The sequence below is a fragment of the Mesoplodon bidens genome, assembly GCF_964165515.1.
Source record: "Mesoplodon bidens genome assembly, chromosome: 3".
Classification (NCBI taxonomy): domain Eukaryota; kingdom Metazoa; phylum Chordata; class Mammalia; order Artiodactyla; family Ziphiidae; genus Mesoplodon; species Mesoplodon bidens.
Genome location: NC_138178.1, coordinates 17,823,625 through 17,848,293, shown reverse-complemented (window position 1 = coordinate 17,848,293; position 24,669 = coordinate 17,823,625). Strand labels below are relative to the sequence as shown.

At 42.7% G+C, this 24,669-nt stretch overlaps 1 protein-coding gene across 18 annotated transcripts in view; it reads left to right on the top strand.

The window, feature by feature from the left end:
- The window catches only part of PARD3 (par-3 family cell polarity regulator), a 629,043-nt gene that overhangs the window by 223,015 nt on the left and 381,359 nt on the right, over window positions 1-24,669 (top strand). For all 18 annotated transcript variants that reach the window (XM_081228686.1, XM_081228701.1, XM_081228699.1 and 15 more), the window contains exon 3: window positions 21,174-21,354. In XM_081228686.1, coding sequence (XP_081084812.1) covers window positions 21,174-21,354 — 181 coding nt within the window. The remainder of the gene's footprint in view (window positions 1-21,173; window positions 21,355-24,669) is intronic.

Below are 24,669 nucleotides of genomic sequence, written 5' to 3'. Positions count from 1 at the left end.
TCCTTGGATTTATCCTGTATGGGACTCTCTGCGCTTCCCGGACTTGATTGACTCTTTCCTTTCCCATGTTAGGGAAGTTTTCAACTATAATCTCTTCAAATATTTTCTCAGTCCCTTTCTTTTTCTCTTCTTTTTCTGGGACCCCTATAATTCGAATGTTGATGCGTTTAATGTTGCCCCAGAGTTCTCTGAGACTGTCCTCCATTCTTTTCATTCTTTTTTCTTTATTCTGCTCTGTGGTAGTTACTTCCACTATTTTACCTTCCAGGTCACTTATCCGTTCTTCTGCCTCAGTTATTCTGCTATTGATTCCTTCTAGAGAATTTTTAATTTCACTTATTGTGTTGTTCATCGTTTGTTTGCTCTTTAGTTCTTCTAGGTCCTTGTTAAACGTTTCTTGTATTTTCTCCATTCTATTTCTAAGACTTTGGATTATCTTTACTATCATTACCCTGAGCTATTTTTCAGGTAGACTGCCTATTTCCTCTTCATTTGTTTGGTCTGGTGGGTTTTTACCTTGATCCTTAATCTGCAGTGTATTTCTCTGTCTTCTCATTTTGCTTAACTTACTGTGTTTGGGGTCTCCTTTTAGCAGGCTGCAGTTTCGTAGTTCCCGTTGTTTTTGGTGTCTGTCCCCAGTGGGTAAGGTTGGTTCAGTGGGTTGTGTAGGCTTCCTGGTGGAGTGGACTGGTGCCTGTGTTCTGGTGGGTGATGCTGGATCTTGTCTTTCTGGTGGGCAGGACCACGTCCGGTGGTGTGTTTTGGGGTGTCTGTGACCTTATTATGGTTTAGGCAACCTCTCTTCTAACGGATGGGGTTGTGTTCCTGTCTTGCTTGTTGCTTGTCATGGGGTGTCCAGCACTGGAGCTTGCTGGTCAGTGGGTAGACCTGGGTCTTAGTGTTGAGACAGAGACCTCTGGGAGAGCTCTCACCGATTGATATTATTTGGGGCTGGGAGGTCTCTGGTGGACCAATGTCCCTAACTCGGCTCTCCCACCTCAGAGGCTCAGGCCTGACACCAGGCCGGAGCACCAAGACCCTGTCAGTCACATGGCTCAGAAGAAAAGAGAGAAAGAAAGAAAGAAAGATAGAAAAAGTTATTAAAATAAAAAATGAAAAAATTATTAAAAATTAAAAAATAAAAAGTAATAAAAAACAAAAAAAAAAAGAAAGAAAGAAGGAAGAAAGCAGCCAAACCAAAAAACAAATCCACCAATGATAATAAGCGCTAAGAACTATACTTAGAAAAAAGAAAAAAAGGAGAGACAGAACCCTAGGACAAATGGTAAAAGTAAAGCTATACAGACAAAATAACACAAAGAAGCATACACATACACACTTACAAAAAGAGAAAAAGGAAAAAAATATTTATCTATATATATAAAAAAAAGGAAGAGAGCAACCAAATCAATAAACAATTCTACCAATGATAATAAACTCTAAATACTAAACTAAGGTAAACATAAAACCAGAAACAAATTAGATGCAGAAAGCAAATCCCAAGTCTACCGTTGCTCCCAAAGTCCACCACCTCAATATTGGGGTGATTCGTTGTCTATTCAGGTATTCCACAGATGCAGGGTACATCAAGTTGATTGTGGGGATTTAGTCTGCTGCTCCTGAGGCTGCTGGGAGAGATTTCCCTTTCTCTTCTTTGTTTGCACAGCTCCTGGGGTTCAGCTTTGGATTTGGCCCCGTCTCTGTGTTTAGGTCGCCTGAGGGCATCTCTTCTTCGCTCAGACAGGACGGGGTCACAGTAGCAGCTGATTCGGGGGCTCTGGCTCACTCAGGCCGGGGGACGGGAGGTGTACAGATGCGGGGCGAGCCTGCGGCTGCAGCGGCTGGCATGACGTTGCACCAGCCTGGGGCGCGCCCTGTGTTCTCCCGGGGAAGTTGTCCCTGGATCACGGGACCCTGACAGTGGCGGGCTGCACAGGCTCCCGGGAGGGGAGGTGTGGACAGTGACCTGTGCGTGCACACGGGCTTCTTGGTAGCGGCAGCAGCAGCCTTAGCGTCTCATGCCCATCTCTGGAGTCCGCGCTGATAGCCGCGGCTCGCGCCCGTCTCTGGAGCTCCTTTAGTCGGCGCTCTGAATCCCCTCTCCCTGTGCACCCCGAAACAATGGTCTCTTGCCTGTTCGGCAGCTCCAGACATTTTCCCGGACACCCTCCCGGCTAGCTGTGGCGCACTAGCCCCCTCAGGCTGTGTTCATGCCGCCAACCCCAGTCCTCTCCCTGCGCTCCGACCGAAGCCCGACCCTCAGCTCCCAGCCCCGCCCGCCCCGGCGGGTGAGCAGACAAACCTCTCGGGCTGGTGAGTGCTGTTCGGCACCGATGCTCTGTGCGGGAATCTCTCCGCTTTGCCCTCCGCACCCCTGTTGCTGTGCTCTCCTCCGCTACTCCGAAGCTTCCCCCCTCTGTCACCCGCAGTCTCCGCCCGTGAAGGGCCTTCCTAGTGTGTGGAAACCTTTCCTCCTTCACAGCTCCCTCCCACTGGTGCAGGTCCCGTCCCTATTCTTTTGTCTCTGTTTATTCTTTTTTCTTTTCCCTACCCAGGTACGTGGGGAGTTTCTTGCCTTTTGGGAGGTCTGAGGTCTTCTGCCAGCATTCAGTAGGTGTTCTGTAGGAGTTGTTCCCCATGTAGATGTATTTCTGATGTATCTGTGGGGAGGAGGGTGATCTCTATGTCTTACTCCTCTGCCATCTTGAAGGTCTGCAGCATGTGGGATCTTAGTTCTCTGACCAGGGATTGAACCAGCGCCCCCTGCATTGGAAGCAGGAGTCTTAACTGCTGGACCACCAGGGAGGTCCCTAAAAGTTATTGTAAGGATATTTTTCTGGATGGAGTGGGTCCCTATGGCACTTTGTATTCACTATTTGTGGGATAAAGGTATATTGTGGGTTTTCTTAAAGTGCGGTGCACCAGGGCTAAAGAACATGCTTTGTCCTGGGCTTCCTGTAGCTGCTGTGTGCAGAGATGGTTCTGAAAAACAGCAGCAGGTGAGGCAGCTGACCTGCCCAGAGCCGCTCCTCCCTGTGATCCAACACCTGCCACGCAAGATGGATCGTCCTGTTACAGACCTGTGGCTTCCTCGGTTCAGGAGCCAGAGGTTATGCTGTCAGCAGGAGAGGGTGTGCCGTCTTGGGCTTCAGGGGGTTTGCACAAGATTCAAATTGGAGGTTGCCCGTGGGGCCAGACTTCATCTGTGGAGGATCTATAGAATAAGGGAACTTTGTTATTCCTTTAGGAACGTAGATTAGATCTTAGGGCAGAAGGCTTTTTGAGTCTCGTACTACAGATCGGGGAGGTTTAAATTTCCATTTCTGTGAAGGAAGCATTTAGAATGTTAGGTGTATATGCATTGGAAATCCTTCCCTCCTCTTTGCATTTGTGTTTCTCATACAGATACCATGTGTGAAATATCAGTTACACACAGTTATGTACAGGATGATGGTTCTCTTAGGCAACAAATAAGAAACCTGCTGAGTGCCTTATAAATAATGTATTAAGATTAGGAAAGAAGCATTAACTTTATCTCCTGAAAAATTGGCTCCTGCATTTTCTATATTATTGTAAATACGTCTTTATGGAATGTTTTGATTATTTAATTGTTTTGAATGGTGGTTATTTTTTTTTCTTTAAAATTTTACCTGTATCTCAAAGTAAGGCTATGAGAGCTTGTGAAAAAGTTGCTATGGTGACTATATATTTAGGCTTCTATCTCCAACTTAGGAATGGATTTGTGCTCTAAAACCTCATTTTAAAATCAGTTATTTGGAACTCTGTTGTTTTTTTCATAGAAACAATATTGCAAGTAATAGTTAGATTTCAGACTCAAGCAAAACTGCTTACTTAAATCAGAAAGTAAAGGAAATTTCATATACTTCTATCTTTATAAATATAATAGAGTACTCAGTTTTTTCACCTCATGAATTCTTCTACTAGAAGAGGTTTAGCAAATGGTCTGTTTGGCACTTTTCCTTACCTTACGGGATTTGAAATAAAGTGTGTATTGGACCACAAGGTGCTTTGGAGGATTCATTCATTCCTTCAGTAAATATTTACTGTGTGCCTACTATGTGCAAGGCACGGGTTGAGGCCCTGGGGCCTTAACATTGAATAAAATGGTTAATCCCTCCCTGATGCCTGCTGGCAGTTGGGAGCTGACCTCTAAGTAATGCCCTGGGAATGGGGTAGGAGGCCAGCAAGGAGGCTGCCTGCAGGGCTTATTCTCTGATTGCTAACAGAACCCTGGGAAAGGGGCCCTGGGGTTCCGGAAGTTTCTGCTCCATAGACCTGTTTCTCAAATTCCCCTTCTACGCTGTCTGTTGTGCACTGGAGCCCGTTCTGAGCTCTACCATCGTGAGGTACTCATGGTTCATCTTTGTCTTCAGAGTGTCAAGAGAGCCTAAAGCACAGATGTGCCTGTAAATGTTCAGCAACCCACTGATTTGTAGAGCTTGTTGGTTTCTGTGGTGTGAATGCTCTACCGCGGCCCATTTCAAGAACCAGTGTGACGTTGTCAGTGAGTGTGGAGTTGGGAACACACCATTTACACCATTATGTAACATTTCCACCCTGTGGATGAGAGAGACATGCATATCCTCAGACCACAGAGTGCAGTGAAACGCAGTAGTGTAATTAGGAAGGGGTGAGTTTTTATTTATTTCTTACCTTTGATTTTAACTGAACTTATTTAATTGTAAGTTTGCATAAGTAAATTTTAATGATGACTTTGTTAACAGTGGGTTTGCAGAATTCCTGACACTTTAACCGTGAGTTCTCGAGAGCCAGCACACCACTGAGACCGCCATGATGCCTTGCCAGAAATCCCTATGGCCAGATGTTAGAGTCCAGATTTTTTCCCATTTTAGAAAGGCAGTAGGGAAGGTGATCAGAACATGTACCATCCCCTGCGATGCTGAAGGCAGAACTCTGTAGTCCAATCATTGACGGCTCTGCGGGGACACGTGCCTTCTCACCAACATGACAGTAAATGCATATTATAAATAAGCTTGCCTCGGTCCAGATTCGATTTTGCCAGCAAATGTGCTTCTCAGAAACTTACGAAAACATGTTTGTTTCTGGAGCCATTTGATGTTGGAATTGTGGATAAGGCATTGTGAAGCTGTATTATTTGTTTGCAAATCAAGGATCGTTATTCCAGGTCTATGAGAACCTGTGCCTTTGCTTTCTCAGTTTGAAAGAGGGTGGAAACTCAGCAGCCCTCCTGCTGGGATCAGAGCTGCCCTGCAGGAGGGGCCGTGGCCCCGCCTCCCTCTTCCTCCTCTGCAGCCTCTGGCCGGGTGACTCCCTTTCGCTCTTGAAGACACTTTTCTGTGCTTCGTTCTTTCTGCACAGCTTCTCGGCCCCGCCTCTCGCAGGGTTTCACCCCAGTCGATCTGCTGCTCTGTTCACCCTGGCACCTGTGTCCCGCCTGGCACTGATGGTACAGAGACCGCAATATCTGGAGTCCAGCCCCTGAGATCATCCTCCAGGAAGTGGAATGAAGCTGACAGCTACCTCCGAAGAGCAAATTGCCGGGGTGGAAGTGCGTTCCAGAGTGCTTGGAGTATTGGTGTTGTGTCTTTGCAAAGCTTCTTTTCTTTCAAGTCCTGTGACCGAGACAGCTTTCGTTAGATTCTCATCAGTCAGACCCATTTCTTTGCACACGTGTTGTGTCTTGTTTATCAGGGAGCGTATATCCCAGGGATGTCCCCTGGTGGTAGCTTCCAGGAAGGTGGCCAGGTTAGGGCACGGCAGCCAGTCTTCCCGGAGCGCCCGTGCAAGCTGGCGCTCAGATTTCCTGACTCTCTTGTGGTTTTGAAGGCTCCCTGGGAATATTTGACGCCAGGAACTCTGGATCACTAATTTGAGGGGTTTTCCATTACTGTTATTTTATGAGGGGAAACTGATAAGTGAACTTACAGTTTCATCACATGTGGAAGTTTAATTCAGCCTTTCTTTCTTGGTGAAAGTATTGAATAAAGATCTTGTCTTTATACAGTCTTGTGCAACAGTCTGTTTTATTCATTTATGACACTTAGTGATGTCACAATTTGTGAAGTGACTTTTTTTCCCCCCTCCTAATTTACCACTTGCCTGAGTGTGTTTCACTGTCTGACAGGATTGAATCAGGCCAGTTTTAAGGTAGCAGCAGTTTATAAATACTGTGCTTCTTCCAAAGAAAAAGCAACAGCCTGTTAATGGGTTTGTTTACATGAAGTGTGTGTTTGTTTCTGGCAATTTTGATGTTAAGTGTCTAATTAGATTTGTTTTACAATAAGCACTAATTTGGCCAGTTTGGGAGTTTGTATTTTCCTTTCTTTTAGGCTAGTACGCAAGGTTCTAGGAACTGTGTTTAAATGTCCCAGCAGTGGCCTTTTCTGCATTTGCTATCATCTGTGTAGACAGACTGTACGGTCTATGGGGTCTCTTGTGTGTGAGAGTGATTTTATTGTCTGAGCAGTTTCCAGCTTCTGGATCATTAAGACATTTCCAGCATTTTCATTGATTTCAGAGATAAAACTCTTGGTGAGGAGTGTGGGCCCCATAGCAGTCAGGTTCTGGGTTGGTTTGCCACCGGATCCAGAATGCCCGGGGTCTCCTTGGCTTGCAGATGGTTTCCTGTTGTTACTTTCTTCTACGGTGTTGTCTCTCTCACCTTTTCTTGCAGTCCTTGGGTCATTCATACTGTTGTTTTAAATTCCTTATATCGTGTCCAAGGTATTGACTGTGTTGACTTCATCGGCGGAGAGCAGGGTGATGCGCTGAGACCACTGTACAGATGTACAGACGGGGCAAAGTGTCACAGCAGAGGTTCAACCAAGGACCCTGGAATCCAGGGTTCAGGATCCCCCCCAGTGGTGGTTGGTTTTCTGGGGGTGGATACTGTCTTCTAAAAAGGTGTGAGAGGGCTTCCCTGGTGGTGCAGTGGTTGAGAGTCCGCCTGCCGATGCAGGGGACGCGGGTTTGTGCCCCGGTCTGGGAGGATCCCACATGCCGCGGAGCGGCTGGGCCCATGAGCCATGGCACCTGAGCCTGCGCGTCTGGAGCCTGTGCTCCGCAACGGGAGAGGCCACAACAGTGAGAGGCCCGCGTACCGCAAAAAAATAAAATAAAATAAAATAAAAAGGTGTGAGATCCTTTTACAAGGAAATGTGGTGATCTATGGGAAATACTGTTTGTCCTGCAGGGATTCAGAGCGAAACCATTGGCTTCAAGCACATTTGGGAGGTTTTGCCAATTACAAGTGGTGGTGGACCACAGCCAGTTAAGGCAACCCTGTAGGTTTCTCGTTTCCCTGGGTGTTGAGAGGGTGGGATAGCAGTGCTCTTTGTATTTTGAGGATAAGAAGGGTCAGCTCCTGACATTAGTATCACTTGGTTGCTACTGCTGCTGCTGTTACGGTAGTCACATTTTTTATTTTATTTTATTTTTTAAAATTAATTAATTTATTTTTGGCTGCGTTGGATCGTCGTTACTGCACGTGGGCTTTCTTTAGTTGTGGTGAGCGGGGGCTACTCTTTGTTGCAGTGCGGGGGCTTCTCAATGCAGTGGCTTCTCTTGTTGCGGAGCATGGGCTCTAGGTGTGCGGGCTTCAGTAGCTGTGGCACGCGGGCTTCAGTAGTTGAGTTGTGGCTCATGGGCTTAGTTGCTCTGTGGCATGTGGGATCTGCCTGGTCCAGGGCTCAAACCTGTGTCCCCTGCATTGGCAGGCGGATTCTTAACCACTGTGCCACCAGGGAAGTCCCACATTTTTTAAATAGTCAGGAATTTTGTTTATGATTCTCTTCTATTCCAATTCATGTAAAGTGATTCCTTATTTCTGGGTTTTAACTTTGAACATTTACATAGTAAAATGGGAAGATGGAGCAGAGAAAGTAGCAGGAATATTTCAAGGAAATAAAGAGAATTTGAGGATATTGAGAAGAGATTTACACTGCTAATATATAACTGTGGTTATCAGAGTGATGTGATGGAATTTAAGAAATGTGTATTGATATTTAATTGAATGTTAGAAAATGTGTCTTTAATTCTGTCTTCTTTCTTTTAGAGGGGAGATCTGTGAATCTGCTCCAACCACATGCAGAATTCAATGCCTCTGTGCATTTTGTTTTTTCTGTGGAGAAGGTTCATTCTTTCATTTCGTTCATTTCTTGGCACATAGTAGGTGCACGGTGTGAGTAAAAGAATTAAGTAAAGTGAAGTAGTTGATGGGCCTTATACGCCGGTGCAGCCTTGTATTATCAGCAGTCCAAGTTGTGATCCTTCCTATAGGAAAGGCGGAAACCGCAGCTGGAGGGTCAGGGACTCCGGGAACGTCCGTGGCTCTTTGTTTTGCATCAGCCTACTGTTTCCCAAGATTCTAGCTTCAGCCTACTTTAAAAGTACTTCTGGCTTCAGAGAATAAATAGTAAGATCTGGATGTTAAAGTGTTGAAAAAGTAGGAAGACGCTGATATGGGTAATTGGTCTCATTCTGTGAACTAAGATACAGGCTGCACTGATCTCTTTCTCTCTTTTTGCAGGCTGTGGTTTTCTGGGTGTGCAAGCAGAGGCGTGAGGTTAGGGCATGATGCCCTGAGGACTTGCAGTGGTTGAGCTGCTGGTATTAGCTTGCCTATACTTTTCAAAGGGGTTGCAAAATAGATATGCAAATTGATATTAATTCATTATGTATTTATTGGGGCACCTTTCAGGCAGGAGCAGGGTGGGACACGAAGATGAAAGAAATAGACCTTTTCACAAGAAAACCAAGAGCTGTTTACAGAATCCTCATCTGTTGAGACAAGCATAATGTGAAGACGAATTTATTTGCTTAGTGTTATTTGAACAAATATCTGAGTGTCTATTTTTTGTATATCAGTGGACTAAAAATTAAGGTTTTTTTCCTATTCTTTTACCATTCATTCCCTATTATTGAAATTATTTTAGCACGTGTATTGTAGTAGCTTTAGCTCCCACTTGTTGAAAATATGTATTGATGTCACCTTCCTTGAGAAAGCGCTAATATGCCTCCTGGTAGTATTTAAATACTACTGATCACTAACCCCGTGATACTTTCCCTTTCCTGGTTTCCTTGAGCTTACTTACATTGTTTCGTCAATTCTCAAATTTCTTCCAAAATGAAATTGGAGGAAGAGAAGGAGAAGCCTGCAATCTCAGCTTTGTGGCGGTTTGGTTCTGATTTCACCCGATTGGGACCTTAAATAAACTCCTGGCTCCACCCACCATCCACCAATGACATCGCCCAGTTCCATGTCATTAGTCTTGAGCTCCCCTTCCCACCATGGACCCCCAACTCCAGGTGTCTACTGGGAATTGGATCCTGGATGTACCTCAGTCTGAATGCATCGTTTTTCGTCCCAAACTTCTTCGTCCTTGTACTTGCCCCCTGCCCAGCCACCCAAGCCTAGACATCTCAGATTTGTCCCCCTCCTCCAAGGCGCCACTCACCCACCAAGCACCAAAGCCTTTTAAATAAGTCTCAGCTCTGCGTTTTAGTAGTTATTTGTGTTAATTGTGTTTTCACTCCACTGCTTTCCTATGAGTCTAGGCCCTCCTGACTTCTTCGCTATTGGACTAAGGAGCTGCCGTGTTTACCCTTCCAGTCCTTTCTCCAAACTCCTCCAAGCCTTCTGCAGAATAAGTGCAGATTACACTGCTGTGCATTCAGGGCAGCCCCAGGGTTTTCAGGATGAAGTTCACACGGCTGAACTTAGTCCCAGAGCCCTTCATCTTCCTCGGGTGATAACCTCAATCTCTTGACACTCTCTGAAATCATCATGGTAGCTGACATTTATTGAGTACTTGTGACCTGCAGGAACCCTTCCAAGCACTTGCTCAGAATTAAGGAAAATAACATATGCAACAGCCCCTATGCAGCACTGAGACCCAAAATGTGGAGGAGCTGTCCAGGTCCCACAGCTGGGAGGGGTCATCTCTCTGAGCCTCAGTCGTCCTGGGGAGCCCATCCAAGGCTGGCAACCTCGCCCTTATGAAAGGAGTGGAGGGCACTGCAAATGATGGGATGACCTTGACTTGACCGACCCCTGCCCACTGCCCTAGTTCCAGGTCAGCTGTGGGGAGGTTTTCTGTGAGATGTAAATGGAAGGAAAGCAGAGATTCTGTCTTCAGAATATGTTCTGCCAAAAAGTAAGGTTTCAAAACTCTTTGTGCTTGGCTAAATCCATTAGATGGCACTGGATTTCAAAAGATTTGTGTGAAATTTTAGTATTAAAGTGATTTGTGGATTAGGGGAAATGTTCAACTTCTCAGGTATTTCTTTTGTCTGTCAAATATGGAGGAGAAAGGATTGACACACAATTTGTATTTATTCTGTGTTCGCTTTTTAAAAAAACATTGCTAAGCAGGTAATACTAATGAAGAGTAGTTGCTATAAAGAATTTTATTATTTAGTTACTTTTTGAATAAACCTGCCAGCTGATTAAAATGAGCTTAATTTAATCAGCATTGTCTTGCATACTGAAGATAATTTGGGATAATGTCAAGGACACTTTATCTCTCCTTTGTAGAAGGTGGTGAGATAATGAGTGTAGCAAAAGGAGTCAGAAAATGTTTGAAGTTTTTCATGTTTGCCTCTGGGTGGATATTTAAAAATCACACTTTGTCTTTTTGCATGCAAATTAAACTGAAAGGCATTTTGTAATGTAACATTAGTGTTATATTTTACAAAACAAATTTGTTGAACTCTGATCTTTTGCTAATATTGGCTTGTGGTTGTCAGAATGAAGACTGACTTTTTGTTGTATATCAGTATAAACTGAACTTTCGTTCAGAACTTGGAGTGAACGGAAGTGGTGCGTTTGATGCGTCTTCAATGGGAAACAAGTGACTGAGAAGCAGCGACTCCCAGTTGTTCTGCTGTGCTTTTCTTAGTCACTTTTTGCTCCCGTGTCCCTCTCCTGCCCCGCAAAGTCAATGAATGCCATAGAATCTTCTGAATTCCTGTCTTTTAAAGCTGTTAAACTCTCTTCTTTTCTGATGATGCTTTTAGATGGACGCTAAGATATCAGTGGGAGTCTGGTTCAAATTGTGAAGTCAGCAGTTAAGAGATTACTAACCCCCAAGTGAGTCCCCCATACAAATGGCAAGTTGCCTTGGAAACAAGGCGGGTTCCTTCAGTTGGAAGTATGATCTTGCCTGTAAATGCCAGAGATGATGATTCGCTTACCTCTGTTGCACCATCTCTAGGTCTAACGTTGTGCCGAGATGCTTTCTGCTTAACTCCTTCTAAGTACTGATGGCTTGATGGAACCAGAGCCAAGTTTTCTTTTCTCGTGCTTCTAATTTTAAACATAATTTGCAAAATTTAGAACTAAGGAAGTGATCCTTTAAATTTCTGTTTTAGGATGGGAAGTTTTCCGCTACCGACTGCCAAAAAAATAAAGTATTATAGTTCACCGGATTTGACTGGCAAGGAATTTTAGTGATGAGTCATGTTGTCATAGATTCAACAGTGGAATCAGGGATGGGTTGCTTAGGGAGAGTATGTGAACGCATTGTTCTGTGAGGTGGTTATTTGATGAGCCGTGGCAGGTTTCTCCTGCGAGCCTGGAATCACCTGATACATATGCACTCCGTACAGCACGGAGTCTAGGGCGCAGGTTGATGGGAGGCTGCCCTTGCGACTTGAGGCTCAAATCGACTCCTGCTGCCCTCTCATGTAGACATTTGTATCTTGCTAGGTGCAGGGGTGGTGAGGGCATACGGAGACGAGGTTTTGAGGTCAGTGGAAGAGGCCCTGGCTTAATTTACCTGGCTAGCTGAGGAGGTAAAAAAGACTAGAGGGGCTTCCCAACCAAGGTCTCAACTCAGCTTCAGCAGACTCACCAAGGGGAGGCAGAAATCCAGAAGTGCAGGACGGTGGGCATGAGCAGTGGTCTTGCCTGGTGGTAATTGTGGTGCTGCGTTTCTGGGCTGAGCAATCACATTGCAGCCTCTCATCCCTTTGGTCTGTGGTTCAGGGGTTGGGGATAGTTGAGGCTGGTGCCCTAGACTGTGGAGTCCACGTACAATGGCATATCTTTGTGGGACAGAGGGGAAGTGTCACTCATGCATACGTACTCCGCAAAGCTCACGTCGCATCGCTGGGGCTGTGGGTTTTCATCGCGGACCTTTTAATCACAGTTTAGAGTAAAGCATTGATTGAAAGGCTCTCTGTGTGTGTATGGTTTTCGCTTGTCTCATTGTGCCTGTCTGTTTCGTACGTGATGTTGGACTTTTGATTAATAATACATATATTTTTAAACTTAGATCCCCAACCCCCAGACTATGGAATTCATCAAAGGAGTCACTCCTGGGGGAGTCTCTCATGTACAGTTCATTAATGCGGCTCTTCCTGAGTCAATGTGTAACACGTACTGATTGTCAAGCTAAATTGTGTACAGATTAAAGCACCTTGTTGTTGAATCCTGTTTCTACCCCTCACTCACTTTTGGAGAGATGCATGTTAGGAGGTTGGCGGTGGCAAGGAGACGGGGGCAGGGCACCCATAGGTGAGGACCTGCTGCCCTTCAAATCTCAAGCCCGGGAGCTGGAAGTGGAGACAGATTTGAGGTTGAGGCTCCAGGTACAGTGCAGGGAAGGGACTCCAGCTCTTTACCTTTCTTAGCTTAGCCAGGAGGAAAAGTGGCTACGCCTTCAGCATGCCCATGGCATTTAGAGTTCTCTTCTAAGCTGCGGGTTTTTTGGTGCGGGTTTTTTTTTTTTTTTGTATCAGACAATATACACTTAATTTTTAAAATGCTGATGAAGCAGAGAATTAATCTTGCTTATATAATATTTAAAGTTTTTCAGTGACAAGCTTGAGATTCTCCTTCTATTGTGAGTTTGTTTGTATTAGTACAGCTGTATTGCTACTATTATAAAACACTATTGGCCCAAATATATTCTTTTGCTGTTGTTTTGCTTACTCGACCAGTAAAACTGTAGCTTTATTTAAATGAGCTTTTGATGAACCACGAGAGCAAGTAAGGCTCAGAGAATGACTAAGGATTTAGTGTTGTCTGTGTCATTAAAGTGAGTTCAGTCATTAGAAAGCTTACAGATTGATTTAATAGTTTTTTTTTGGCCCATGTCTACACAATAATTCATTATTACATCATTACCTTTGATTCTGAGGTTCATAGGGCTTCTTTCCCAGTTTTACCATCATCTCTTTGAGGGGAAGCTGCATGTGCTCACGGTAAAATCACAACAAATGCCACCTCCTCCGATTTGGTGTCAACCCATATATGTGTGATTAGCCAATTTCAGATTCATTTTGTTCTGTCTTACTGTGCACTCTTGCTTTTTATTAACACTTCAGCAATAGCATAATGTAGTTGTAACCTCATGGATGGGTACAAACGGAACCGTGGCCCTTGGTAACGGGGATGGGAGGGGGAGGGGTTTACATTATGTCTGACAAGTGGGTAAGCCAGCTGATGGCTACAGCATTTGCATGTGTTCATTGTGGTTTGCGGTTGATACACTCAAGGCTATTAGTTGAGCATAACTCTTAAATTGGGAATCTAATTAGTCTGAAGGCTCAGTGGGTGACACACTGTGTCACCCTGAGGGATAGCAGAATTAAATCCCAGCTCTGAAATATAAGCTGGGGAGTGTCGTAGGTGCATAGATTTCACTGTGATTTCCAGATGAAGCACAATATCTTTATTAAGCATCTCTGTCCATGAAATCTTACCTTCTTAAAGGATGCCGTTAGCTTTTCTGGGACAGTAACCTTTGATCATCCACAGGTAGAAGCTTGTGATGGTGTTGGTCTCCTTGGTTGTTCCGGTAGGGAATGTCTTACCCGCTCCTACATGGTATGTTGTTTGAAATGACACTGTTAACTATTTACCTCGTTAGATCCCCTTCTTGTGAGTAGATAACACACTGCACTAGTCTGTAGAACTGTGCTAGTGTCTCTTAGTTTTCCTTTCCTTTTTCCTTTTGGCTGTGCCACACAGCTTGCAGATTCTTAGTTCCCTGACCAGGGACCGAACCTGGGCCCCGGCAATGAAGGCGCCGAGTGCTAACCGCTGGACCATCAGGGAATTCCCTACCATGTTTTTAAAGGTGTATCCTTGAGTCAAAGGGCAAAAAAAAAAAAAAAGGTAAAGGTATCGATATGTGTGATCCTAACTATAGAAACTCCTAGATTGACCTATGGGAAGAAAACGTCATTTTTGGAAGAGTGATAGTTTAGAACTGTATGTTATGGAACAGCCTTACTTCCATCATAAAATACAGGTATCTCCACCTACTTGATTTTTATTGTTAGTTTTTTTGGAATGTTATACTGTGATAGAACTCTCACATTTTTACTGCATTTTCTGTCTGTTGCATTTATTCTTTACAGGCAAATCTGCCTATGAAACCTCCCTGCCATTGTTCAGAGATGTGTTGTTTTACGTGATGCCATTGTTATCTTGGGGGTTCAGAAGCATCATCATCATCATAGTCTGGTGTTAGGAAGAATATTGAAAAATGTGGCAAACACAGAGAGTTCCCCACCAGAAGCAAAATCAAGTGCATGTTGTCTTTTGTGTTTCTTGCCGATTTTGCTTTGATACCACAGACGAAGTGATTCAGTGGAGTCTGGCTTACTCATTGAGGCCAATCATGTTCCTTAGGTGAAGAAAGGGTCTTAAAGGCATCTTCAAGTTCAGTGTCAGTTTTAGTATTTTTCCACATACTTTGGACCTTCTCCAGGGCCGGAAACATGATGCCTTTCTAAAGAGTTACAGGTCTTTATTTCAGAGTCAAACAATTCGATATATTAATGTTGAGCGTGCAAAAGATGTTCATGAGACCAATAATAATCAACTTTTTCTGGATATGTGCAGCCCTTACATGAAGAAATCAACAGAGACAGACGGATGACTCAATGGCTATGGCAGTAAAATGGCTTTGGAGGGCGTGTGGCTTCTGGGCCTAGAGTCTTAGTGACCTCACTTAGGCAACTACTTGACTTACGTCCCCTGCCATTTCCTGTATGAAGACAGAATCTGCAACGTCTTTGACTCTTTTAAAAAGCTCTTCTGATCAAGACTGAGTGATGATATCTTTAGCATGGTTACCCTCAGATATGTTCAGAAACTTTTAGGTAGTGGTATCAAAATTATGTTAACTTGGTAAGGTGGGGTGTTAGCTTTAGTTAATCAAGAATGAATAGAATTCGACTCCAAGACTTGTAGGTGCTCATAGCCTGGAGTTTCCCAGAAGGCTTTGCTGTCGACTTATTAGATGCTCCAGGGCAGTGAGGTTGGGAGAAAATAAGATCTCTGAAGCTGGATGGATTTGACTTCCAATTTCAGATTCATTCTATACTTACAGCTAAGCTCTAGTCATATTAATTTTTCTGAGTCTCAGTTTTCTTTTCAGTGAAGTGAGATGTAAAAAGCTGCTCTGTGTTTGTGTGAGGGGTTGAGGGGAGGATGGAGGGCACCTGCAGAACTTCACTCTGTGCTTATTGTGATGTTGAATTTTTCTAGCAAGCCTTCTCCTTTCCTTTTCCTGTTGTTTTCCCCTCTTATTATTGGTGTATCGAAGAACTTTGCCTCAGTCTGTAGTTACTCTTGAAACTGATCCTCAGTTTTCCAGAAGTATATATTTATCAACCACCACACTATCACTTAATAATAGCTAACAGTAAGCATGCGCTTGTGTTCTGAAAGTCGACACGCCTTCTCTCTGATTTGTCACAAGTCCAGGAGGAGAGGTCCTGGCACTAGATTAGTTTCCTATTGCTGCCATAACAAATTACCACAAACTAGTGGTTTAAAACATCACACATTGGGCTTCCCTGGTGGCGCAGTGGTTGAGAGTCCGCCTGCCGATGCAGGGGACATGGGTTCGTGCCCTGGTCCGGGAGGATCCCACATGCCGCGGAGCGGCTGGGCCCGTGAGCCATGGCCGCCGAGCCTGCGCGTCCGGAGCCTGTGCTCCGTGGTCGGAGGGACCACAACAGTGAGAGGCCCGCGCACTGCAAAAAAAAAAAAAAAAAAAAAAATCACACATTTATTAACTTGTAGTTTGTAGGGTAGAAGTCTGACCCGGGTAACGTGAGCAGAGCTGCATTCTTTCCTGGAGGCCCTAGGGGAGAATTCATTCTCTTGCCTTCCAGAGGCCCCCGCGTTCCTTGGCTCACGGCTCCCTGGCTTCGTCCTCAAAGCCAGAAGTGTAATCTCTCTCTAACCATTGTCGTATCTCCCACTGACCACAGCTGGGAAAGGCTCTCCACTTATCCAGACTCCTGTGATTAGCTGGGGCGCACTGGATAATCCTGGACAGTCTCCCTGTTTTAAGGTCCTTGATCTGAATCACATCTTCAGGTCCCTTTTGCCGTGGAAGGGCAACGTCCACAGGTTCTGGGGATTTGGGTGTGGACAGTCATGGGCATTATTCTGCCTACCACAATCACCATCCTCTTTCCAGATGAGGACAAGTAAGGCTTAGAGCTGGCCGAGAGGCCAGTGGATTAGGCCAACATCCATCTAAGAAGTAAGGTCAGAGCTGGTTTTGAGTGTAGTTCTCTTTGTGAATTCTATGCTCTTAGCCACTTGACTACACACAGTTCTGGGCTTTTAGCTCAGATTTTTACCCATGAAAGGCCACCCTTGTTCCAAGTGGTTTATATATGCATTTGCGTGTGATGTTTATGACATGGGTTTTCTTTTGGAGGGTTCTGATGTCTCAGGCAGCTGAAATGACTTGTTCTGAGAGAGGTGGAAATGTGCGGCCAAGTTTGGAGTTTTATTGATAGGCGGGTCATCGTGGGTGTTATCCTAAATTCTGCCTGTCTTTTCTCGTGGAGACTGGATGGGTGAATGGATCAGAAGAGCGATGAAGTAATAACTATTGAAAGTTAAAGTGAACTTTCAAAAACAGTCTACTTCATGGACAGCAGTGAAGATTCCATCTGTTAAAATATGGATTTGAGTCACATTTCACAAATTTAAAAGCAAGACATTTCCTTTATTTTTTGAAGGACATGATAGAGATTTTTAATATGTGATGTTTTTGTGAAGGTCTCGTTTTCTTTTGCTGTGCTACTGTGTATTCTCGTAGAGTAGATTTTCTAAAATCATATATCCTTCCCAGTTTAACACAAAATTACTTTATGTCTGCACCTGGCAGTTAAATTTTGGTTTAAATGAAAGCTGTAGAATTGTATGTTATTGGCATATTGCAAATCACCAACTGTGATTCTGCCACTAAATTCAAACAGCATTTGTTCGTGGCACAGTCCAGATTTCATAATTCTTGTGTTTTCTAAAAATGCTGAAGATAATTATTGAAACTAATATATGTGTATAAGTTCTTCCATCATGTGTGGCATTTAAGGCTCGTTCTTTGTAATTTTTAATCTCCATTTTCAGTTTGCAGAAAGGACTTGATCCTTGAGAGAACACATCATTGTGAAAAGTTAATAACAAAACTTGAATTTCATTTGCTTCCAGTTAAGCGCCAAAATGTCAGAATTTAATATCTTCAAAATGCATATTAAGCCACACACCTTGTGAGAAGTCTGATGAAATTAAAATCAAGTACAGAAATTCAAAATCCTGATGAAGAGCTTGAAATGAATATTGTTAGCTTATCAGGGTTACCAAGGTACCTTGACTTCTAGTTTTATTTCCCAAATTGAAATTTTTAAATTGGATGTTACTAGAGGGATGAGCAATCTAGTGCAGGATCATCAAACTATGGCCCATGTGTCAAGTTTGGTCCACTGCCTGCTTTGTAAATAAAGTTTTATTTAAACATAGTCACCCTCATTTATTCATGTATTATGTACGGCTGTTTTCACGCTACAGTGCAAAGTAGAATAGTTGTGACAGAGACTGTTTGAATTGCACAGCTCCAAAAATATTTACTATATGGACCTTTTTAGAAAAATGTTTGCTGACCCCTGATCTGTAGAATGTCTGTGTTACTAATATGGGGGGATGCTTATCAGATAAACAGGCTGATTATATATATGTATATATATGTACATATATATACCTACAACACACACACATATATACTGTGTATGGAAACTTTAGTGTATATATACAAACACCTTTCCATTTTTTATAACTGCTAAGGATTTCTTTTCCTACTGATGTTGCTTATTATAAGGTTGAGTGGCCCAACTATTCATCTGACTTTAATTTCTTCTTACCACTTAACCTTCCTTCAGATTGTTTAATCAGGTAATTATATAAGATGCCACAGCAGGATTCTGAGCTTCCTGTTTGTCTCATGTCTCTACGGCCTTATGGTGGTTTTCTTTTTTGTCTAATGAATTGACTGATGTCAATAGCATTTGTTCAAAATGACAAACTGTAATTATAAATACTTTTCATATTCTGTGAATACACCTTTTGGTCTGTTAACTGATCGGAGTATTGGCGTTGAAAAGGCTTGGATCGGAGGCAGAAGATGTGGTTCTTTTTGTGTGCAGTCCTGACTCTCTTTTCTTGGAAGGCTGAGCTTAGTTCGCCAGGCATGGGATTGGAGCATGAATGACCAAGGTGTTCTGTGCCTTAGAACTTTATTACTCTTTGAGATTTTAAAGAAGTGCTGCCACTGTTTAGTTATAAGAGGAAATAGGTTGAATTTTAATTTTTATGGTACTGTGTTATGCTGTATTATGAAAATGTTCCATTTTGAAATAGTTTTATGTTTCAGAAAAGTTACAAAAACAGTACAGAGTGCTTCCGTATACCCTTCTTCTGTCCCTCATGTTCACGTCCAATGTAATCATAGTGTAGTTTTCAAAGTTAGGAAACAAATAACATGGAGTCCATACGACTAACTAATCTATAGCCCTCATCTGAATTTTGCCTCTCTCCCACTAATGCCTTTTGTCTAGCCCAGGAGCCAGGCAAGGGGCTCACACGGCATGCAGTTCATATTTCTCCTCAGTCTCCTCCAATGTACACAATTTCATCAGCCTTTTACTTTCCCGACCTCGGTATTTTTGAAGAGTAGTAGTTCTTTTGGATGTTCCTCAGTTTGGATTCGTCTGATGTTTCTTCACGATTAGACCAAAGTTATGCATTTGGGGCAAGAGTACCACGGAAGTAACGTTGTATACTTCTCAGTGCATTCTTCAGAGGGTACGTGATGTTGATGACGCGCAGTGACAGCACTTGGTGAAGTGCTGCCTGCCAGGTCTCTGCCCGCAGACACTACTTTCTCTTTTTAATTAAAAAGCATCTTACGGGGAGATACTCTGAGATGTGCCCGTGTCTCACCATACTCTCATCCATTGACGTTAGCATCCATTGGTAGATCTTGCCTGAGACGCTTCTGACTGTGGAGGTTGCCTAGTGATAATTTCTCTTTTAGTGATTTTTTCCATATTTATGCATTGGGATGCTCCAGGAAGGAAAAGCTGTCCATTCTCCACCATTTGTTTATTTATTTCTTCGATTATTTACTTCTATCACTATGAACTCACGGATGTTTAGTTTATCTTGGGTTATAATCTAATGCTCTCATTATTTGAGCGTTCACAAGTGTCCCAGATGGTTTCGGCCCCTGGGAGCTCCTTAAGGCTGGCCCTAATTCCCTTTGATGTGCTTCCTTTGATGTGTTCTTTAGTATCACAAGGTGTTCCAGGCTCATCACGTATTTTCTCTGTCCCCAACCCTGGAATTAACTATTTTTCTAAGGAGTTCTAGTTCATTTATTGGAGAGTAGTATCGGAAACCATGATCTGGCCACTTGTGTTCATTGGTTCTTGGGCCAGCAATTTGTCATTGAAGCAGTGTCATTGCTTCTAGGCTCTCTCACTGGACAGAGCTAGGACACATGTATTCACACCCATCCACACCCATCTGCCTACCTGCTTACAAAAACCACAAGTTCATATTGATGCCTCTCATTCTAATCTAATACTACAGTATAGTTCCTTGCTTGTAACTTCTGTTTCTGGCGGTGAGAACTTTGGCTCTCATTATCCAAAATATTTTTTTTTCATTCATTCCTGCTGTGTGTGTGTGTGTGTGTGTGTGTGTGTGTGTGTGTGTGTGAGGAGGAGGAGTATGAATTTCTAAACCACGTGCTTGTAAGGAACAACTTTACTAACTAGAATACAATATTTCTGCGAAGGTTCTTTTTGCCTTTAGCCTTACGTTAAACAGTGAAAAAAAAAAGTTTTATAAAGTGACTTACTTCTTTTTCCCCCACCCTTTTCGTTGTGGTTCTGTTTTTCATTTGCAACATAGCCGGGTTTATTTGTTTGTGCTCCATTTTAGATTCCCGACCCCCAGACCCCACCTTGCCTCCTGGTCGATTTCAATTATTTATTTCTCTTTTAGGTATTTGAATCATTATGATGGTTCTAAGAGTCAGAGTTACAGAAAAATATATTCAGAAAAGTGTTTTTGCCCCATTATCTCCACTATTGTTCCCATTCTCTCTTTCTTTCAACCCTGTTCCTACTAACTCCCTGTAGCCTACCCATCTCATTAGTTTCTTGTATCCTTTCTTTGTTTCTTATGCACAAATGAGCAGATGCTGCACGGTTGTTAATATACCCTTCTTCCCATATGAAGGGTCCCTTATACCTTTTGCTGTATAAACTATATATCATGTATATGCATTATATATAGGTATATATGCACTTTCTTTTCCACTTGATATATCATTTACAAAAAGATTTAAATCCACTCCATCCCCTTTAGCATTCTGTGATATAAAACCATTTTATTTTTATTTTCACCCAGAGAATTTTGCATATGAAGTGTACGACTTAGAAATATAAAAATAAAGCATCAAAACTCAGGGCTTCCCCGGTGGCGCAGTGGTTGAGAATCCGCCTGCCGATTGAGGGGACGACGGGTTTGTGCCCCGGTCCGGGAAGATCCCACATGCCGCAGAGCGGCTGGGCCCGTGAGCCATGGCCGCTGATCCTGCGCGTCTGGAGCCTGTGCTCCACAACGGGAGAGGCCACAACAGTGAGAGGCCCGTGTACCGCAAAACAAAACAAAACAAAACTCAGGGCAAGACTATTTCTTTGAAGTTTCTTTTCCTAAAACGTAACATTCTTGGGTGTGTACATATCCATATTTTTCCTCTGTAGATTTACATCAAAGTTGGTGTAAGTTTTTGGTTGTCATTTTAAATGTCTTTGTTTATAATTGCAAATTTACCTGTCATTTCTAGCTGGTAGCAGTGTTTGATGAGCAAGACCCGCATCACGGAGGTGATGGCACCAGTGCCAGCTCCACAGGCACCCAGAGTCCGGAGATGTTTGGCAGTGAGCTCGGCACCAACAGTGTTTCAGCCTTCCAGCCTTACCAAGCAACGAGTGAGATCGAGGTCACCCCTTCGGTCCTCCGTGCCAGTGAGTGCATATTCCGTCTTCACTTACGGGGATGCCGACTGTGTTATTCAGCCATGCTCTTGTGAATGGAATTCATTGTCTGTTTATATCAAAAACTTGATTAAGTTTAGAACCTGGGCGAGTGTCTTTTGCAAGAGAGGGAGGCAAGATTCTTTACGGTTTCATAGATTGGCCTTACTTTACTTTGGACTGGTTGACTTTTAATTGCTCACCAAAGGTAAATAAGGATAATAGTTAACGTTATACTACCTGCGTTTTTCTTTCCCTATGTTTTGTATGAACACTAGAACAGATAGTAATAACCAACATCCTACCACTGAAACCAAACACAGTGCGTTGGATTGACCATCAAGTTGGTTATGACAGTTACCTGAACTTCATCTGGAGAGCAGGGGCTGAAGGGACCTCAAGGGTTGTTATCTTCAGGGATCTAGAAGAGCTGCTATTAGATGCTCTCAAGAAATGAAAAGATTGGACTTAGTGAGTTTATAGTAGGAACCCTAGGATTCCTAGTGCCCGAGTTCCGGGACACGAGCTTGAGGAATTCTGTAGCCATTCCAGCCAAGCTTACTGTGAAGAACTTCTGCTAAACATTCTATTTAGCATTTGTAATTGTATAATCTTATCATTGAGCAATGGTTAAGACTAAGAAGGCCTATTTCAAGACATTTATAACTTAAAAATCATTTATCTTTGAGGCACATCTCTCTAGAAACATTTCAGTTTTTCAAGTGGAAAATTTAGCCTTGTGTGATGTTACTGGTAGTCTTCAGTAGGTCTTCACATAGAGATAGGTAATAATTTATAAAATAATATATAGAATATAGTTAGATAATTTTTAGAATATATAGTTTATTCTTATAAAATGCATCATTGTCCCCACTTTTCACATTGGTAGCAGTCTGTAGCATTTTGGTAATTTGCTTCTAGATGTTCATAAACTATTTCTGCTTCCACTGTCCCTTGAGGATATATATATATATATATATATATATATATATATATATATATAGGGGGAGAGAGAGAGAGAGAGAGTATATATATATGGGGAATAAGGAAAGAACGTCAGTTTAACAGTTGACAAATCTGACGATCCATCAGAAACCACAGGGAAAGTGTGCCATATAGAGATGTAGAGGATTGAAAGGCACATTGCATGATGGGATATGTACATGATGCCCAGGGGATCGTGTATGGTTGCAGACCAATGTTAACCACTTTCTAAAATTGCTTTCTATCACCTGGACAAGAATAATCGTAGTGAGAGCTGGGCACAGTGGAAAATGTTTCCAAGGAAGCGCGGACAGGAACAGCCACTGTAAGGTGTTTTAGCTGGACCTTTCCTTATATCCAGGAGACGTAGGTTGTTTGTGCACATACATGAACAAATATATTTTAAACTGATTTTGTGGAAGTAACATTTGATTACTACATGGATACACTACTTAAAAAATGTTATGTAGGATTTACTTTGGGCAGTGTTTTTCAAAAGGTGAGGTGTGTACCATGTATGGTATATGAAGTAATATGTAGGGGGTGTGCAGGTCATTTTCTTTTCTTTTATTGTATACTAGCTCATTAAGTCCATGCCTTAATGATTATCTGCTTGGCACAAGCTTGTGTTTAAGAAATGGATTGCCTAGTTTTGATTTAAAGATTTTAATGAAACAAGAGTACAAGGATTCATAGGTGCCTGATGTTTGGAAAACAGCGTCTTTATGTGAGTAATTACATCTTAATGTATATAATGAAATACAGAGCTTTTGGTTGTGTTACTGTTGTGGTTTTTTTATTCATGTGTTTTACAAAGCAAGGTGCACCTTTAATTTAGCTGCACCTTAAAAATGTGTTGGAGGAAAGGCCCGTGCTGTCTTTAGGTTAAGAAGAATTTGAATGGCTTGCTGCCCATCCATTTATATCTTTTTTTTAAATTTATTTTTTACTTTTTGGCCACGCTGTGTGGCACGTGGGATCCTAGTTCCCCGACCAGGGCTCGAACCCAGGCCCCCTGCATTGGAAGCGTGGAGCCCTAACCACTGGACCGCCAGGGAAGTCCCCCATTTATATCTTTTGACTTCACTTACTCAACAAGATTTTTAAACCACCACCACCCATATTTGGCTGGCTCTGTGTGTTAAAATTTAAATGCTGTTTTCAACCCCAAACATCTCTTTTACCTTGTTTTAATTGAGAAAAGGAAGTTATATTTGAAGCATATGTGTTGTCTTGCAGTCATCAGTGGGAAAATATGCAAATATCCAGAGCAAGAAGCTCTGAATTTTATTTGCTAATGTTATTTAGATTTTATGGCCTTGGTAGGCACTGGGTAAATGCGTGTTAAACATCTACTAAATACAAGGTTTGGTGACTATGTGAAAGTTACCCAATACCTATGAGTCATTTTCTACAGTATTAATACCATTCATTCGGAAATAAAACAACAGTAGGTCTGTGCTGGCCAGACCTTGCGCTAGGTGATCAGAGTTCAGAGTTGAGTTAATATGGCCTAGTCCTTGCCATCAAGGAGTTTATGTTCTTCCTCTTTTTCAGATATGGAAATAAAGAAACCAACAATATGTAGAGATTTGTTCAGTGATGGAATAATCAACTCCAGTTAGGGGCATGGTTAATAAAGGATTTCAGATAAATAAGCCTCAAAATTTATCTTGAAGAAATAAAGTGATAATTTTCCTATGAATGAATTAACTTATCTCCTTCATTCCATAAAAAATTGATGGAAGCTAAGAAAACTGTGCAAGTGTTTTCCTATGACGTGAGAAAAAAAATTAAAACATTTTGTTTTCCTCCCAAAGTTCATTTTCCCCTTCTGATTAAGAAAAGTAATTTAAAACATTTGGGTCTCCAGAAGTGCTGTGGGCCCTGGGCATTGGACCTTCTCTGCGTTAGGACTGTCCACACTGGAGAAATGCAGCAGTTTTCAGGCCAATAATGCCATTTTAGGGAGTGGTGCATAATGAATATGCTGATTTGACATCAAACCCTTTGAACTGTTCTGGCATTTCTTGGAAGTTCTCTGCATCCTTCACGCATAGATAGGTATACTTCAATTTAAAGATAAGCAGATGTGGATAACCTTATAATTTTTTTTTTCCCAACCAGACTTTTGATAAGTTTGGGAGTATAGTCTACTTTATGCTTTTAACATGAGCTTGCTGTGCAGATACTCCTTTCTAGGATGGTGGTTTAGCATATTCATGGTTCAGAAAGAGTAAGGCAAAGCCACATCATACAAGGTCAGCAGTCTCACTCAGCTTCAGTTTATTCTTCTCCAGGTACCTGGCCCAGGACTGTGAA